This window comes from Mytilus trossulus, chromosome 11, assembly GCF_036588685.1.
Source record: "Mytilus trossulus isolate FHL-02 chromosome 11, PNRI_Mtr1.1.1.hap1, whole genome shotgun sequence".
Lineage (NCBI taxonomy): Eukaryota > Metazoa > Mollusca > Bivalvia > Mytilida > Mytilidae > Mytilus > Mytilus trossulus.
In genome coordinates this window covers 24627593-24646786 of record NC_086383.1, presented here as the reverse complement: position 1 = coordinate 24646786, position 19194 = coordinate 24627593, and the positions used below count along the sequence as shown (strand labels likewise).

General features: G+C 32.6%; 1 protein-coding gene across 1 annotated transcript; it reads right to left on the bottom strand.

Annotated features, from left to right (window-relative positions):
* Window positions 1–3436: 3436 nt before the first annotated feature.
* Window positions 3437–19190, bottom strand: LOC134689883 (uncharacterized). The gene is made up of 9 exons (XM_063549852.1): window positions 18980–19190; window positions 17851–17918; window positions 16477–16548; window positions 15114–15197; window positions 13493–13671; window positions 11926–12890; window positions 10977–11254; window positions 5289–5484; window positions 3437–4500 (listed from the first exon to the last, which is right to left on the bottom strand). The coding sequence occupies exons 1-9, from the start codon at window positions 19164–19166 to the stop codon at window positions 3437–3439; spliced, it is 3093 nt and encodes a 1030-aa protein (XP_063405922.1). The 5' UTR covers window positions 19167–19190.
* Window positions 19191–19194: the final 4 nt, after the last annotated feature.

Below are 19194 nucleotides of genomic sequence, written 5' to 3'. Positions count from 1 at the left end.
TTTTTTTCATTCACCTAGTAAGAAACACAACCCCAAAAGAAACAAATGTATGTAGGGAATTGCCACACACCTATTTAATTTACGATATTATGTTCTTCGTTTTTTGCATTAACAATATACTTTCATCGTCTTCATTTATTTTGAAACGTTTAGAGCAATCATTGTGCACGCAAAAATCATGATACGGCTTCAATGTGTCTTAAACTTTTAAAGCAATACACTTGTTTTACAGCTGTACTTCCTTTTTGTCAGTTTGAAGTTGAGGTACTGTTTAAAGGGACCAACATGTAAGATTATTTTCAATATAAATTTAATCACAAACCAATTTTCATAATTGATGAAAAAAAAATCGTCAGTGTCAAAAGTTTGTATTTGCTTGCATTTTTGACCTGTTTGACGTGTTAAACAATGTTTTCAGTATGATTTAAGCCTATAACATAATATTTTACAGAAAGGACAGTTTTCGGCTAAGCCTGTTATGGCGAAAACTAATACCTAGTACAACTTTAGTCATTTTAAAGTACAGCTATTTGTAAGATCCAGGCAGGGGGTGATTCATGTATGTCTCAGAACTGCTTAATTTTTTTATATAATAGGCAGCTATGATAGAAATAAAGTTTGCCAGCTTTTTTTTTAAATTTTGTTGAACGGTTGCTATGGAAACATGCAGCCATTTTTTAGAGGAATTTATAATGAAATCAGTCATGAAAATTGGAAAATGTCTACTTTTTGGTTGCAGTAATTTCATGATAATGACAATTTCAAGAAAAAAAATAATTTCACCATATAATTAGGCATTATTTGAAGTTTATATTTTGATGTTGAGGTTGTGAAATTTTTTTTTGATATTAGGCAAAAATGGTATTTAAAAAGGTGCAAAAATCTGTATTTTGACATTTTCTGAAAATAGCTTAAATATCATACTTTAAATCAAGAAAAATTGACATTGAGCAGAAAAGTTCATTATAAACTATGATTGCATCTTGAAGTTCAGATATTTAATTATTAAAAGCAAGAAAAAAACATCTGGGTTTTTTTGTTAATTTTTGTTACCATGGCAACAAAAATTGGTAAAATTCATAAAAATGACAAAGCACAATACTGGTTCATTATCAAGAATTTTGCTATTTTTTTTAGGAATGTAAATTAACAGACAATAAAACTTATATGTTTTGAAAATGCATAAGCTTTAATTTAAATGGCTGAAAGACCATAGCAACATAAAAAAAGCCTTAGCAACCGATCTGAAATTGCAGAATTAATCAAGAATCAGCATCAAATACATGGATTTCTAGGTATTGGATACATATAAATAATGAAGTTTGTATTCTATACTCAACAGCTAGATAGTAATCACTAGATCTGCTTTTGGTAACCATGGGAACATCATCAAATTACAACAAGAAAAGCATACTTACTGAAAATTAAGAAATAATTGTTTTTTTTTTGTCCAATTGGAAGGTGTAAACGGACTTTGACTTTTTCGTACTTCAGTGGTTTGTAAAGTATTAGTTTGTTTTTTTCTTGCATACTATATATATGTCATAGGTAATCTTTATTTGGTGTATGGAAGTATTTTATGAAAAAATGTCTGTCTGGCAAATATCATCGACCTTGACTTCAATTTCATGGCGCATTGCAATTGGTCAATGTAATTTTCATGGTTAAATTTGATTCTAAGTTACAAAGAGAAATATGTCTATATTAAATGCATAGGTTGGTTGCTAGGTGTAAATTTTTGTCAGGTATGGATCATCTGACCTCGAAAGCTTGAACTCATTTTCATGGTTAATTGTTCAATTTACAGTATCATCCAGAAACAACTTTTTCAGTGAAAGATCCATTTTTAGATCTATATTGTGATTTTACTGTTGACCAATAAATCTAAAAATCATAATGTTCTTCCTAGTCATCTTTCAATTTTGATTTCAATCATTCAAGGTAAAATTATGACCAATTGTAAATTTTAGGATTCTTCCACATAATAACACTTGTAATAATGTGTGTATACTGAATTACAACAGTGCACTTGTTTTTTCTATGGTCTGTTTTTTGTCTCCTTGACACCTTCCCCATTTCCATTCTCAATTTTACTTGTCATATATTATTTTCAGCAGAAAATTACCATTGTGTGAAACACAGGGGTGTTTGACTAGAAGTAATGTATGCTTACTTTCTGAAGCGCCTGATGTTGCCTAATTATAACTATGAAATTTTTTAAGTCAATGACTTACTGAATATGTAAGGGCTTTAAAATCAACCACATACCAATCCTTACACTAAGCGTCTAACTGTATAAATTGTATCCATGTCAATAAACCATCCATGACTGAATGTGTAGGCAAATTTTTTTAGGCATAAAATAATCATAGCATATATATATATATATATGATGTACCTTATCAAATGGCATATGAATTACAATTTAAAATGATAAATTATTAAAAGCTAGATTTAATTTGCAGCAGGCCAAGTTTACGAGCTTATTCCATCTTCGCCAGTGACTTACAACCTTACGACTTTTCACAGTGCGCCAGAGGGTTGCATCCTGTTCTGCAAATTACATTTTGCTTGCATAATGGTTTTTTAACCAAACGATTAAAAAGACACATAAAGTTTTTTTTCAGAGTAAAAAAAATGTTGCTGAACTTTCCAAAAATATATGTCATTTGATAAGATATTTTATTAAAAACTGCTTTCAAATAATATGTACATTCAAATCAGATAACAAATACTTCTTTTGCAATAACACGTTGCTTCAATGAACAGGAATAGAAAAACACAAATGTTCATAATTACTAGATATTGAAAAAAATCCCTAAATTAGTAAATAGGGTTGTGAAAAATAGATCATATTTAAGAGTTTGATAATTTTGTGTAGAATTTACCCAAATCAATAATATATGTAGGTCAATAAAATTTAAATTTTAGAAATTGGGACTAATTTTGAATCATCATGCATATATAGGTTTAAACATTGTTTTCAGTTCAGACTTGTTTATATATATGTATATATATTAAACTTATGGTTAAATAAAAATTTGAGGATTATTGTGGACTTCATGTATCTGAAATTTTTTTGGCTACATATTGACAACAAATTCTCATTTACAACTAAGTTTATATCTCTATCCTAATGAAACGTCTATTTTCATGAATATATCTTTGAAAATGGCTATCAAAATAGTGTCTGAGCATTCTTAAAAAATCATAGGTATAAATAATGGAATGTTTACCTTGACGTTGACCAAAAATTTAACAAATTGAATACAAAGAATTTCGCATTAGAATGTTTTTTCAATTTCTTAACATTTTCTAAATATTTATAACCAACAGCATAGACTACAAAAATAATCTTTGTTTAAATTTATACTTCTTGGGTAATTTGAATTTTAAAAAAGCAAACTTTAGGCAATATTGTTTGTAGTCACTTGTCCTATTCTGTAATTGTTGCTGCAATAAGGTTCCTAACATCCTGTTCTTCTATAGCATGAATGACAGAATTCAGATCTTCATCAATCTCTGTATTGTTCTCAATATCCTTTCTTCCAAAGATAGACAGGCGTGCAAAATAAGAGGCAATCTGGGATGGTTGCAACCAATCATCACTGTTGAAAAACTTTTCCCCATTCTCTTTACGTAATGATTTCATATCTTTAGAAATATCTGATGCATTTGCCTTTCTGCCAGATTTTTCACCTTCTTGGAATCTATTTTGTAAATACTCTTTTACCTTTTTACTGAAGCGCACACATTTTCGCTCTTTTTTCAAAGCCCAACCATACTCAGTAGGTGTTTCAGTTTCTTCTGAATTAGTTTGTAGGTCACCTGAACAGTTAGTTGGTCTCAGCATTTCCTTAGATGTTAATAGATTTGCTTGACAGTTCGCAACCCAGCGATGCCTAATCTTATCATATGTTGACATCTTTTCATTTGAATGACGTGATAGGTTTATATGATCCTGCAGAGATTGGTAGGATGAGAACTGACCAGTGCAACCAAGTACTGTACAATAGAACAATTCATCTGACTGATCTTCATTTAGTGCATCATCATTAGTTGAAATTCTCCTTTCCTTCCTTGTGATATTTCCAGTCATTTGATGTGGCTCCTGGAAATTGGAAACAATTTTCAATCCTGTTTCATTCTGTTCAGATTTTAGGACAGAACCTCTCTTAAATTTGTTGCCTATACCAATATTGTATGCTTGCCATGTAATGATCTCATCTCCATCAAAAGATATATTGCTGATGTTCGAAATTCCTTTAATGCGGTGACCAATCATGGTTTGTTTTGTTGTGTCTACTTCCACAACAGCACACTGACATCCTGCCACTCCAGTTCCTCCCATAATAGCATCCTGCATATCAAATGGAGTAGTGATATTTTTCCCTGAGGATACATACATTCTCATTTTAGAGCGCATGTGTGCTATCTTAGCATCACAAATACTTTTTCCTGCTTGGGCTTCACTGTAGTCATAACGAACCACTGTAATACCTGAAAAATTAAAACATTCAACTTAATCAATGAACACTTATGAAGATTTGCAATACCTAATATGACTATCTGCAAATTATTAATTAAGGCTTACTGAGAAATAATACATAGAATGTCATTGTTACTAAATAATTGAACAGTATATGATTTGTGTAAACAAGGAACATAAATAGACAAATTAGTTTGGTTATGACAATCAACACATGCTTGAGAAAAAAATTTACTCCTTACTAAAATTCCATGTCATTTCTTTATCCATATGAAAATATCCAAGAAGACAATTTTTCAAATGTCTGGCCTAAGATGAGAAATGTCATGGCTCTAAACATCAAAGAGTTATAGGCTCTAAACATCAAAGAGTTATAAAACTTATAATACGCACGTAAGAAATCAAGATTTTGATCATGATGTGCAACAAAGACAAAAGCAACATGAATGGTACAGATTTATGATTTTTTTATTTATGGGGAATGCAAATGTTTGCATGTTCAAAGTCCTTAGTGTTAAAGAGTTGGGGTTTTTTGTCCATTGTTGCAGTTTACATTGTAACCTTATAATGAAGCAGATGATAGATATGTCCCTTTTATTTGAAAGTTGGGCCCTAGACTCAAACTTTCAAGTTAACTTTGACAACTATGTTCCAAAACATTATTAAAATCCAACTGATTTTTTTAAAAGTAATTGTACAACATGTTGACAGACATTATTATACAATAACATGTGCTCAACTGAGTACAATTTGAAAAGTATTGTTTACTTTTAATTTATCACCAAACTTATTATCTTACCTGTTCGTTCACTAATACCATTTAAACTCAACCACAAACATCCGCAATGGTAACAACCAGCATTATCTGAACGTAGAAAAACCTCCTGGATCTGTGGCATCTGTTCTTTAATTGTGTTCAAAGTATGCTCTAAAGCAGAGGCCACCGCAAACCAGTCTTGCTTTACTGTACCAAACAGATGAGTGAAAGTTCTATGCTGTAAAATAATAAAATTGCTTCAAATAAATGTGAAAAGTCACGTTAGTTTCAGATTTTTAGTTTGCTTAACAAATATAAAAACAATATAAACTAGATTTGTAATTGCTAGCAATAACGGATGGCACCCTTCTCCTCATTGCCAGGTAAGCGGCAGCCATTTTGAAAATTCCAAAGTCGAAGAATGCATTTACAGATGTCTAGTAACATTTTTGCAAAGTTTCATTAAGTTTGAAGCATTTAGAAATTTTTGATATTTTTGCTGTTTCCATGGTTACGGCGGCCATTTTGAAAATTCCAACTACAAAATGCAACTCCGCACATGTCAGTCACTATTCCTGTTAAGTTTCATCCAGTTTGCAGCACTTAATTTTTTTTGGAAATTTTGAACATTTGTGCTGCAACCATGGTTACAGTAGATAATTCCAAAATTCTAAAAGCGTACATCTCATTGCCACATGTCATGTTATATATCAATACACTTTCATTTACTTTGGTTCAATATTCTCTGAGAAAATGCGGATTTTATGCATTTTTTCATAGGGTCAATGCAAAACTTGCCCCAAGTTTCCATGACAACGGCGGCCATTTTGGATTATCCAAATATTGTTTTGACATCTCAGCATACCGGGTAACATTTTAATACAGTTTCATCCAGCTGAGGGTTATAACGAAAGAGTTAGAATTTTTGACATTTTAGCTGTTTCCATGGTAACGGCAGCCATTTTGAAAATTCCAAAGTCAAACTGGAAATCAGCACATGCCAGTTAACATTCCTGTGGAGTTTCTGTCAGTTTGGAACACTTTGATTTTTTTCGCATTTTTGCTGTTTCCATGGAAACGGCGGCCATCTTTTACCATTCCATACCAAGGTGCACAACTTTACATGGGGGTCCTCATTATAGTAAAGTTCCATCAACATTGGTCCATAGGATTCCTAGAAACACGACGGACAAAATGTGTGGAAGAAGAATAAGAAAAACTAGATTTGCAATTGCAAGCAATAGCGGATGGCACCCTTCCCCTATTGCCAGGTGAGCGGTAGCCATAGTAACGGCGGCCATTTTGGAAATTCCAAACTCAAAAGTCAAGTCTACATTAGCTGAGCAACATTTGTTATAAGTTTCAATACATTTGAAGCATTTTGAAGTTTTTTGTATTTTTGCTGTTTCCATGGTAACGGCGGCCATTTTGAATATTCCAAAGTCAAACCCCCGCTGCAATTGTGTCCCTCCATAATCATATACAATCATATACCATTTAATGTCTATTAAACATTAATGTTCTAGAATGTTCTGTGAAAATTCAAAGTTTTGACCTTTTTGCATTGTTTCCATGGTAACAACAGCGATTTTGGAAATTCCAACGCCAAATTCCACATCTTCCAATGTTGCTCATCGTTACTGTGAAGTTTCATTAAGTTTGGAACATTTTGAGATTTTTGAAATTTTTGGAGTTGTTTCCATGGCAACATAGTAGTTCCAATGAGTGCCAAAACCATCCAACACCTGTATATAGTGGGCACCTACATGGTATTAAAATAGAATGTTTCTGAGTTCTAGCATATCCAAACAGTTCACCGAAACAAAAAACAGGATTTTTTCACATTTGTTCTGTTTCCATGGTAACGGTAGCCATCATGCACATGCCAAAGTCCACTGCACAACTTATCATGGTGGTCCTTATTATAGTAGAGTTTAACCAACATTGGTCCATTGGATTCCGAGAAATAAGCTGGACAAATTCGGTGGAAGAAAAATAATAAGAAAAAAAAGAAACGTAGAATAACAATACGTCACCCCAACTCCGTTGAGGGTGCCATAACTAGAATTGCCATTGCAAGCAATAGCGGATGTCACCCTTCCCCTATTGCCACTAAGCGGCATCCTTTTGAAAACAATTTTAACAGTGAATGCAGATCAACGCATTACAATATATCTTTCTGTAACTGTTCAGTTCATTTTGAGCAATGTCAAAAGTTTCACATTTCTTCTGTTTCCATGGCAACAGCAGCCATTTTGAAAATTCCAAAGTCAAAAGTCTCATCTATACATGCCAGTCAACAATAATATTAAGTTTCATTAAGTTTGGAGCATTTTGAAAATATTTGACATTTTTGCAGTTTCCATGGCAACGGTGGCCATTTTGAAAATTCCAACTCCAAAAGTCTCATCCAGACTTGCCAGTCACCAATCATATTAAGTTTCCTCAATTTTGAAGCATTTTGAAATTTTTGAAATATTTGATCCTGTATCCATGGTAACATAGTAGTTCCAATGATTGTGAAAATCATACAAAACCTGTATATAGTAGACAACTATATTGTGTAAAAATTTTATGCTTTCATGTTCAAGCATACCAAAGTAATTTACCAAACCTGGAAGTTTTTGGAGCATTTTGACCTTTTTGCATTGTTTCCATGGAAACGGCAGACATTTTGAAAATTCCAACGCCAAATTCCACATCTACCAAAGTTGCTCATCGTTATGCTACAGTTTCCAAAAAATTGGAGCATTTTCATATTTTTGAAATTTTTGGAGTAGTTTCCATGGCAACATAGTGGTTCCAATGATTGCCAAAATCATCCAAAACCAGTGTATGGCTGGCACCTCCATTGTATTAAAATATGATGATTCTGAGTTCAAGCATCTCCAAATTATTCACAAAAACCAAAAACTGGAATTTTTCACAATTGTTCTGTTTCCATGGAAACGGCAGCCATTTTTTATGGTCTTAGACCCACCTGCAACCCGAAATTTTTAGTTCCTCCCTATGGTGAACTATCATTAAGATTTGTTCCATTTTACTCCAAAAAAGCTGACGGACAAAAAAAGGTGGAAGAATAATAATAACTAGATTTGCGATTGCAAGCAATAGCGGATGGCACCCTTCCCCTATTGCCAGGTGAGCGGTGGCCATGGTAACGGCGGCCATTTTGGAAATTCCAAACTCAAAAGTCAAGTCTACATTAGCTAAGCAACATTTGTTATAAGTTTCAATGAATTTGAAGCATTTTGATTTTTTTTGTATTTTTGCTGTTTCCATGGTAACGGCAGCCATTTTGGAAATTCCAAACTCAAAAGTCAAGTCTACATTAGCTGAGTAACATTTGTTATAAGTTTCAATAAATTTGAAGCATTTTTATTTTTTTTTTATTTTTTCTGTTTCCATGGTAACGGCGGCCATTTTGAATATTCCAAAGTCAAACCCCCGCTGCAATTTATTCCCTCCAAAATCATATACCATTTAATGTCTCTAGAATAAACTATAACATTAATGTTCTGGAATGTTCTGTGAAAATTCAAAGTTTTGACCTTTTTGCATTGTTTCCATGGTAACAACAGCGATTTTGGAAATTCCAACGCCAAATTCCACATCTTCCAATGTTGCTCATCGTTACCATGAAGTTTCATTAAGTTTGGAACATTTTGAGATTTTTGAATTTTTTGGAGTAGTTTCCATGGCAACATAGTAGTTCCAATGAGTGCCAAAATCATCCAACACCTGTATATAGTGGGCACCTACATTGTATTAAAATATAATGATTCTGAGTTAAATAGTATCCAAAAAGTTCACCAAAACAAAAAACTGGATTTTTTCACATTTGTTTCGTTTCCATGGTAACGGCGGTCATCTTGGTGGTGCCAACCCTTATTTGCAAATCTGCACATGGTGGTTAACATTATTGTAAAGTTCCATTAGGATTGGTCCATACAGTTCCGAGAAATCGTCTGGACAAAAAAGTGGAAGAAAAATAATATTAAAAATAAGAAAAAAAGAAACGAAGAATAACAATATGTCACCCAAACTCCGTTTAGGGTGCCATAATAACAAAGAAACATAAGAAAAGCAATATGTCACCCGACATTGTCGATCGGGTGACATAACTAGAATTGCCATTGCAAGCAATAGCGGATGTCACCCTTCCCCCCATTGCCACTAAGTGGCAGCCATTTTGAAACATCTAAACAGTGAATGCAGATCTATGAATTGCGATATATCTTTCTGTAAATTTTCAGTACAATAAGTGCGTTGACAAAAGTGTCACATTTCTGCTGTTTCCATGGCAACGGCAGCCATTTTGAAAATTCTAAAGTCAAAAGTCTCATCTATACATGTCAGTTGACAATAATATTAAGTTTCATTAAGTTTGGAGCATTTTGAACATTTTTGAAATTTCTGCAGTTTCCATGGCAACGGTGGCCATTTTGGAAATTCCAACTTCAAAAGTCTCATGCAGACTTGAAAGTCAACAATCCTTTTAAGTTTCATTACTTTTTGAGCATTTTGAAATTTTTAAAATTTTTGACATTTTGGCTGGTTTCTATGGTAACAGATACCATTCCAAATTTCTAATGGCAGATACCACATTGGTACATGGGAGGGAACATACCATCAGAGTTTCAATGGATTTGACCTACCATTTTAAGGAAGTAAATGCAACTTTTAATGGTTTTTAAAGCGTTTTTACCATTTTTGCCCTGTTTCCATGGAAACGGCAGACATTTTTGAAATTCCAACGCCAATTTCCACATCTACTAAAGTTGCTCATCGTTATGCTAAAGTTTCAAATGAATTGGAGCATTTTCATATTTTTGAAATTTTTGGTGTAGTTTCCATGGCAACATAGTAGTTCCAATACTGACCAAAATCACCCAAAACCAGTATATGCCTGGCACCTTCATTGTATCAAAATATAATGATTCTGAGTTTAAGCAATTCCAAATTATTCACCAAAAACAAAAACTGGAATTTTTCACAATTGTTCCGTTTCCATGGTAACGGCAGCCATTTTTTTGGGTCTTGAGACCCACTGCAACCCGAAATTTTTTGTTCCTCATTATAGTTCACTATCATCAAGAGTCAGGTTCCATTGTCTCCAAAAAAGCTGCCGGACAAAAATCATTGGAAGAATAAGAATAATAATAACAAAGAAACGGAGGAATAACAATATGTCACCCGACATTGTCGATCGGGTGACATAATAAGAAAAAAAAGAAACGTAGAATAACAATATGTCACCCCAACTCCGTTGAGGGTGCCATAACTAGCTATAGATGCATATATATATATGCAAAAACATGATCTGAGTTACAAATAAACAAACGTGCCTGTCCCAAGTCAGGAGCTTGTAATTCAGTGGTTGTTGTTTGTTTATGTGTTATATAAATTGTTTTACATTGTCATTTCAAGGCTTTTACAGCTGATTATGCGGAATGGGCTTTACCCAATGTTAAAAGCCTCATGGTGACATATAGTTGTTAATTTCTGTGTCATTTGGTTTCTTGTGGAGTGTTGTCTCATTAGCAATCAAACCACATCTTTTTTATATAAGAAAGAAGCTGTAGTGGTCGAGAACAACTTTCATTAAAATCAAAAGACAGTATTTAAACTGTGGAAATATTCAAAACCCTTTAACTTGGGTCAGGGAAATAATTTGCTGATATTTATCGTATTATAACATGTATTACATGTTTTATGCTTTCAGCTTACCTTTAATGATCCATCTTCAGCTTTGAAAATGGCAGCTGTAACATGCCAGCTCATGCCCTTCTGGCCGAAAAAATCTGATTGCTTTTCCCTAAACAAGGCAGGCAAAAACTTCATGGCCCAGTCCATAACAATCAATGTCTGGTTAGATGCCAGATCCTCAAGAAGATGAAGACGACATTCTTCCTGGTTGTTAGTCCTTAAAACATGTGCTTTCCATTCAAAGATTTTTTCAAAATCTTTAATAACTGAATCTTGAAATTCAACTCTGGTTTCATTGCCTGAAACATCAAAGAGATATTTAGTCAGTCTTTAAAAAAAACCCAACATTTTATTGAGAAAAAATACCCCTACATCTTGTGTTCAATGCATAGTTATCATCATATTCTAATAATATTTTAAATTAAAATATGATGCTGATATTTTTGATAGCAATACTGCCAATAGCATGACAAATTCTTGAAATTGCCAAATTCATAATAAATATAGCAATTTCATCATTAAACATTACATTTTTTGTATTGCTATATATTCCAGTTTTCTGGAAATGTACTGGACATTTACAGACAAATATTTAGTAGATTTTGCATTTTTTTTTAATAATTTCTATATGATTTGCATAAAGATCTACAAGTACTTGAATTACATTGGTCTATTAGTATTTTTTGTTAAATTTTTACTTCCATAAGCAATTGAATGTTAATGAAACTATGTTCGTATCTTCACTGTGATCTATTCATAGGTAATACAGTGAGGTCTAGAAAAATAACTTTTATCCTTTATTAGCTTTAATACTAAATATTAAGAAAACAATCAAGAATATATGATCATTGTATTTTTGTTTTGTCAGTAAAATTTTATTTGGATTCTGAAAATGTCTGTATTTGCAGGAAGAAATGACCAGTCAAAAGATATATAAATTATAATTTTCTACATTTAAAAAAATACTTACATTGTATTTTCTGAATTTCATCTTCAAGCTGAGATCTTGCATTTGTTAACAGTAAACATTTGGAGCAGTCATTCTGATGTTGATGGTCACATTTTTCCTGAAGCAGAACATTTCCTGGATTGCTCAATGCATACTTGATGCAATGGGTTTGACATGAATTTGACATAGTTACATGGAACTTGTACTCTGTTTTTAAATACAACTTGAAATTTGCCAAGGCTGTTTTGAGGGATGAAAGTACTGTGTTATTGGATCCCAACTCTCTTAGAGTTTCTGTCATTCTGATAAGATTTTCAATTGCAAAAGTTCCATCAGTAGTAATATTATCTAGTCCACATAAATTAGACCGTTTTGCTGCTGAACAAGTTGTTAAAATTTTGAATAGAGTACTGTTTGATAGAGGAGTAAAATCAGCTTCTGTACATACTGTCTTATACATATGTATCAGTGCAGAATGACAAGTTGTTCGTACTACTTGGGGTATATTTATGACATCTCCATTATCAAAATGTAAGTCCTTACTTCCAAAGGAACAAATTTGTATAAAATTAGGATCCAGAAAAAATGCCATTGCATGCTCCAGTTTTTCCTGATCCATCTTATTTCTGTAGTTTGGGGTCTTTTCAGTTTGTATTGTCCCAACACCAAAGCGTGTTGCATGTGCTCTACTCTGGTCAACTTTCCATTTTGATATTCCAGGTATCAATTCTAGCAGCTGAGATTTGCTGTTTAATGATGTGGTTGATATTATTGAAAGTAATTGCATTTTTAATGCATTACTGTCAGCTTCATCATACAATCTCAATATCAAATTCATCAATTCATCTTTGCTCTCATTTTGCTTGTCAACAGCATTGTTATTACAGATGTCGTCCACAAGTAGATCAAGAAGTTTTGATGACTGTCCAGGTGCAATATGGTCAAGCACTGTACAAACTGCTTCTGAGGCTTTTCGTTTTACATACCTGCAATTGAAATTGAAAAGGAGATAGTATTACAAAATAAATGGGAATGGGTCTATGGGACACAGAAGATGCCCCCTGTTTGCATATCATATACATAACTCAGGAACAGTTAAAGTATTACCATCAAAATCCAATTGTGATCTATATTTTGTGGTACTTAGCATTGTGTATTCATAACATTTGGTTGAGGCAAATTTAAGTGCTATACAATAAAAGGGTTATTGCATGAATATTGGTGAATATTGTCCCTCGCAAGCTCATGCAATATAAAAATTCTACTCAGGACAATATTCCCCAATATTCATGCAATAACCCTATAATAATTCAAGTTTTAAAACAGGCATATACAAATAAAAAGAACCGTCCTTGGATAGATGAGAAAATTAAAAATCTTCTTTGTCCTGTTCAAGTTAAAATAATTTTAGGACTGTGTGTATAGTTTTTTTTTCCTTTAAAAAGACTTGTTATATTTGTTTATTCCCTGGCTATTGCTCTGTTTGAAAATTTAAATATAATATATGCAGTCAATGGTTATATAATTTATATGCCACAAATTGTTTCTTTATGACCTGTCTATTGTTTAAGAACTCTTAAAAAAATACCTCTTAGTACTATCTTGTACACATTCCAATGGCTGTTGAAGCATGTATTTGATAGGACTCATGTTTCCACTACTTAGATTTTGCAGTGGCTTATTCAAAACATGTATTCCGCTGTTGAGATGATTTTGACCATCTGAAGTTAGGCTCCAACTGGATTCTTGTGACAATGATGGTTCAGACTGAAAAACAAATGTTTACAATTTTGCTTTCTATCAACTGTTGACAACCTTCAACCATTTCAAATACTAAGAAATGAACATTTTAATGGACATAATAGTTGTTGGTACATATGAGGGGAAAGGTTTTAAAATATTCAAATTTAGTTCAAACTCCATGAAATATTTATGTGCCTGCTGTACATGTAGGCCAGAAACATTTTAAATTTTTTTAAGTGTTCCTCATTTTTTAATTAATTTTGAAAACTTTTTTTTAAGCTGGTATGATGAGTAATTTTGGGTTAACCCTAAAACCCTGAATCTCTCATCGGATTTCATCAAATTTTTAAGAGCATTATCAGACTTAAATTTATTTTTTTCATTTGATTAGTTTTATTGTCCCCTACAAGAATATATATGGTTTATGGGTGGGGATCTGGACCATTTACAAGATATAAGTACATTCAGAAATTGAGTGGGGTGGGGGTGACCCTCAGGAAGTTCCATTTAATTTCATGTGATTTGTTTTATTGTCCCATACAAAAATATATCTGGTTTATAGGTGGGGGATGTTGACCCTTTACAAGTTTTTAAACAAGAGGGGGTGGGGTGACCTCCTAGGGTCTTCCCTTTTATTTCATTTCATTTGTTTTATTGTCCCCTACAAGAATATATATGGTTTAGGGGTGGGGATCTGGACCGTTTACAAGATAATAGTACATTCTGAAATTGAAAAGGGTGGGGGTGACCCCCAGGAACTTTCATTTAATTTTATGTGATTTGTTTTAATGTCCCATACAAGAATATATCTGGTTTATGGGTGGGGATGTTGACTGTTTACAAGTTTTCAAACAAGAGGGGGTGGGAATGAACCCCCAAGGACCTCCCTTTAATTTATTTTGATTTGTTTTATCGTCCCGTTTAAGAATAGATATGGTTTAGGGATGGGGATCTGGACCATTTACAAGATAATAGCACATTCTCAAATTAAACGGGGTGGGGATGACCCCGGGACCTTCCTTGAATTTTATTTGATTTGTTTTATCGTCCAGTTCAAGAATATATATGGTTTAGGGCTGGGAATCTGGACCGTTTACAAGATAAAAGCATATTCTCAATTTGAAGGGGGTGAGGATGACCCCCAGGAATTCCCCCTATATTTGATGTGTTTTGTTTTGTTGTCCTATAATTGAGGTTAATGTATATAATAAAAGGTATATGATATGGCTTTTCCAATATCATACACCATATCAACTCTCAACCAATATAATCCCTCGAGCAGAGCTCGTGGGATTATATTGGTGTCTCGGGTCGATACGGATGCAATATTGAAAAAGCCATATGATATTTTCTATATATTCAATGTTTTTATTTGTTTTTTGTCTCGTGGACATACTTTCCCCATTACAATATTGAAATGTAAATAACATTTTCATCAAACTTAGGTATGGGAACAGTATATTTACCTGTGATGATACTTCATACAGTCCTGGTGTATCAAAACAACTGACAATTTCCCTGCGTGGTCTTTTCAATTCAGGCTCTTCATTCTGATAAAATTAAATGTTCGCTTTCATGAAATTAAGAAAAACTCTAAACATTTGACATACATCATTACATGTTGAATAGAGGCATTTTTTTAAATTGATTGAATCAGCTAGAATATTAAGCAAGCTTGCTGGAGCAAGCTGATGAAGTGTATAAAAAATAAAATGCCATTATAATTTTGTACGCAATCTGTCTGTTTTTTGTTAAAAAAAAAGAAGTTTGCAAAACTGCTTTTGGTTTAATCATACAAAATATTGTGATAGTTACTAAGCTGTATATATATACGGTATGTATGTACGCTGCTGTACTATTACGTACAGTTTATTGGGTTTACACATTGATATTGTAAAATATCAGCCGTTAGCCACAATGTGAACCTTTTTAGTGATTGAGTGCAGCAACAAATAAATAATCAAAGTACTGAAGTACTAAACATTGGATGATTGCAAGTTCTGGTGGATTGTCCGACAAGCACTTGTCTCAGAAAAAAATCACATCTCTATTCCTGAGATTGAGGTTAATGTACAGATATAATATTTTTCTGGGAAACCTTTGTGGATAATAAAAGCCCCTTTATGCTGGCATCTTTGGGAACAGCCATTTGTGTGAACAAATGTTTATATATAATTTCGATTTTTCTAATAGAATGGATTTGGGTAGGTATGTGTATTTTCCTGCAAAAAATATTAATCATCCATGCAGAGTTATAGTTCCTTGATTTCAAAGATACATAGTTCTTAAGATACTCTTCCCCATGCATTTACATAGATATTAATGATTTTTTACTCATATGTATATACATGTAACCAGACATTTTAAAGTATTACTTTATCTTCCTTAAAAAGTAGTTGATGAGTATTTATTGAAGAAATGTATTTATAGCAAGTGATAAGGAATGTTTGTTTGCACTTGATGATGTCAACACATTGATATTAATAGAATTCTGGAGCAACTGAGCAGACGGCTTTAGGCATGGGAAGGAGGATAAATAACATCATTGCTTAATATTTTCGAAGACTTTGACCTGTAAATCATGTAAATATTAACTGTTTCCTTTTCACATAATAAATCATAACTTGGAGGAAAAGTTGTCTCATTGGGACTCATACCACATCAGTCATCTTCTCATATCTACATGAAGATACATGTAATCATGATAATAAAAAAAGAGTTTTAAGTGTATCATCTACAAAAAGGTTGAAATATATTTGTTTGTAGAACAGAAAAGTTTTACATATTTTGGCAACAAAGTATAGTGTGTACAATAATGAAGGTTTATACCTTTACTAAGCTATCTGGCTTGAAGTCTGTGTTTTCTTCTACAGGATCTGCCCTATTTGGTGCATCAAATATCTGAAAAATAAAATAGAAAAAATATTCCTTAAGGCCTACAAACATTCAAAATAACTAGAAAAACAAGAATCGGTCCATAGATCACATGAGCCTCACTTGCACTATCATATTTTACTGTGTTCAGTTGACAATTTAGCATTGAGATTGAAATTTCATATCAGAGGCAAGATGTGTATTAAGTTTTAAGTTGATTAGATGTACTTCATCAAAAACTTCTTTGACCTAAAACTGTAACCTGAAGACAAACAAACAGACCGATGAACAGACAGACGAATGGATTGACATAAAAAACATAATGCCCTTTGAAAAACCTACAATCATATAAAATATTTTAAGAAATGTATACATTAAATCAATATCAGAGCTGATCTCTAAAATCAATATATCCGTCTAGTGTGCAACTCCTTTTGATAATGTTTGACAGGTCTCAGAATAACTTTTGTTCATTGATAAAATGTAATAGTTCGCAAAAAAAAAATTCCCCTGGTGGGCCTATGCAAAATTTTGGTGGTAAAATCCTGAGGACTGACAGTTTTCGCGCACTCAGTTAAATATATGTGCATGTAACTAACATGTATACTAGTCCTGACATTATATTTATTGTCATGGAAAAAGCATGATTTTATAAACATGTAATGTAAAACTGGTCCCGGGTTAGAAGTAAGGTTGCTAACATTTTTAATTCTGCCTCATTCTGAAGTTTTTAGTGCCTGTCCCAAGTCAGGAGCCTGTAATTAAGTGGTTTATAATATATACATATGTATGTTGCTGTGTAACATATTGGGTTTTCCTTAAAAAAGAAATTGTACCCTAATTATAGACCCTTATTTTTCTAGTATGAATGGTTTTACATTTGTGATTTCACAGCTTTTCATATGGGTTTTTGCTGTATGGGATTTGCTAATTTTTGAAGGTTGCATTTAGTTCTCTGCAGAATATCTACAATTTTTAACCTTCAGGCCTGTGGTTTTATATTATAAAAATGTTTTGTGTCAATACAAATGAAATTATTTTTTTTTATTGTTTTTTGTTTTTTTTTGGTATGCATTTACATGTATACATTGTATATATATATACACCATATCAGTATTTTGAAATCTGTTCCCCTTGACCAAAAATCTCTTTTGCTTGAACTTATGACATGCATAATACAACTAGAACTTTTCCATTGTAGTGTCAGATATTATCTGTCATGTCAGACGTTAAAATTTTACTGGAATTTTTGTAGTAATGGTGGACAAATAGTGATAAGGTGTATTGATTTGATTGTATAATACATGTAAACATTCATATTGTTAGTACCTCAAAAATTGGCCATATAGATTCTTCCATTTCTCTGGTAACAATCTGTCGACAATTTCTGCACAAACCTAGATAAAACAAAAGAAATAATTTTGATACCTGCACATTCAAGTAAATTTTGTAACTTAAATTTAAAAAAAAAATACAAATGTGTTGGATAAATTAAAAAATTTTGTACATTTTATATTATTAATAATAAATTTAATAAGTCGATCATGTCTATGGGCCTAGGGATAATATAATTTTATTACTACAATTGTTCTTTTTCTATAAAAATCAAAATCATGCAATGTCACAGCTTGTCAAGAAAGATATAAATGATGAACATGTACATGTATATAGGGAAATCATTGTTGCATTCATAACAAGTCCTGATTGTTTTATAAAATTTCTACAGTAACACTTGTATGCAGGGATTGAAGTTTAAATTTTGGCACATTCATACATGTACATGTATGACATGTCACAGGAGCCCACATCTTAAATTTTGTCCGAACTGTATATTTAGTTCTATACAAGAAAAGCAGACATTTTAGTAGCCCTGTACCATATGTTTGTCTGTATTACATTGTATTATATCATTATAAAACAATCATTTTTGGAGAAAATGTGTACATGTACATGTTGTACACACATGGTTTGAAAGGCAATGGCCAAAAATATTTACTCCAAAAATTGGTTGGTTTAAATGATATATTATACAGACAAAAAAGATAGTTCTTCAGACCATGGAAGTATTATATTGACAATATAATACACTTCCATGTTCAGACTTAAACAAATTGCAAAGTACTATCAAGACAAAAAGCAAACTTAATCAGATTTTTTTTAAATACATGTTAAACATACATGTACTGTAGCTTCCCCCTTGAATATCTGAATAAGTTTATTTAACTTCAATGCCCTGAGTATTAATATTTTTAGTAAACAGACTCAGGGCAAACATGTTATGAGGGCAAACAGACATGTAACAAAATGAAAATTATTCACTCTACCCCCCCCCCCCATTTGTCCCACATTACTCTTAAAAAAAAAGCCTTTTATACACTGCAAATTAAGGGCTTGGGTTCTGATGTGTTTTAAATTATCAAACTGCCTGCTTAATTATCTTTAAACTTGAGATGATTACCTGATCCTATTGGAAGCACAACTCCTCTGGTTCTCAAAAGGTGATGGCTTATCTGAGGCGTGACTGCCCGGTCAGATTCAGGCTTGGATTTACCCTTGTGGTCAGGATGACCACAAAATATGCTGCTCCTCCTCCACTTCATACCGAGAGAATACCTGTGATTCGGACACACCGAATATTCTTCCATCACAGAAAATATCCCAGCCCGAAAGCAA

Bases quoted from the DNA above. Each gene is read 5' to 3' on its own strand.
- LOC134689883 (XM_063549852.1), bottom strand. From the start codon at position 19,166: ATGGAAGAATATTCGGTGTGTCCGAATCACAGGTATTCTCTCGGTATG. The intron at 11,255-11,925 runs GTAAGTATTTTT...TTGATGTTTCAG, and splicing joins TGAAATTCAGAAAATACAAT to GCAATGAAACCAGAGTTGAA. The intron at 4,501-5,288 runs GTAAGATAATAA...TTAATTTTTCAG, and splicing joins TGGTATTAGTGAACGAACAG to GTATTACAGTGGTTCGTTAT.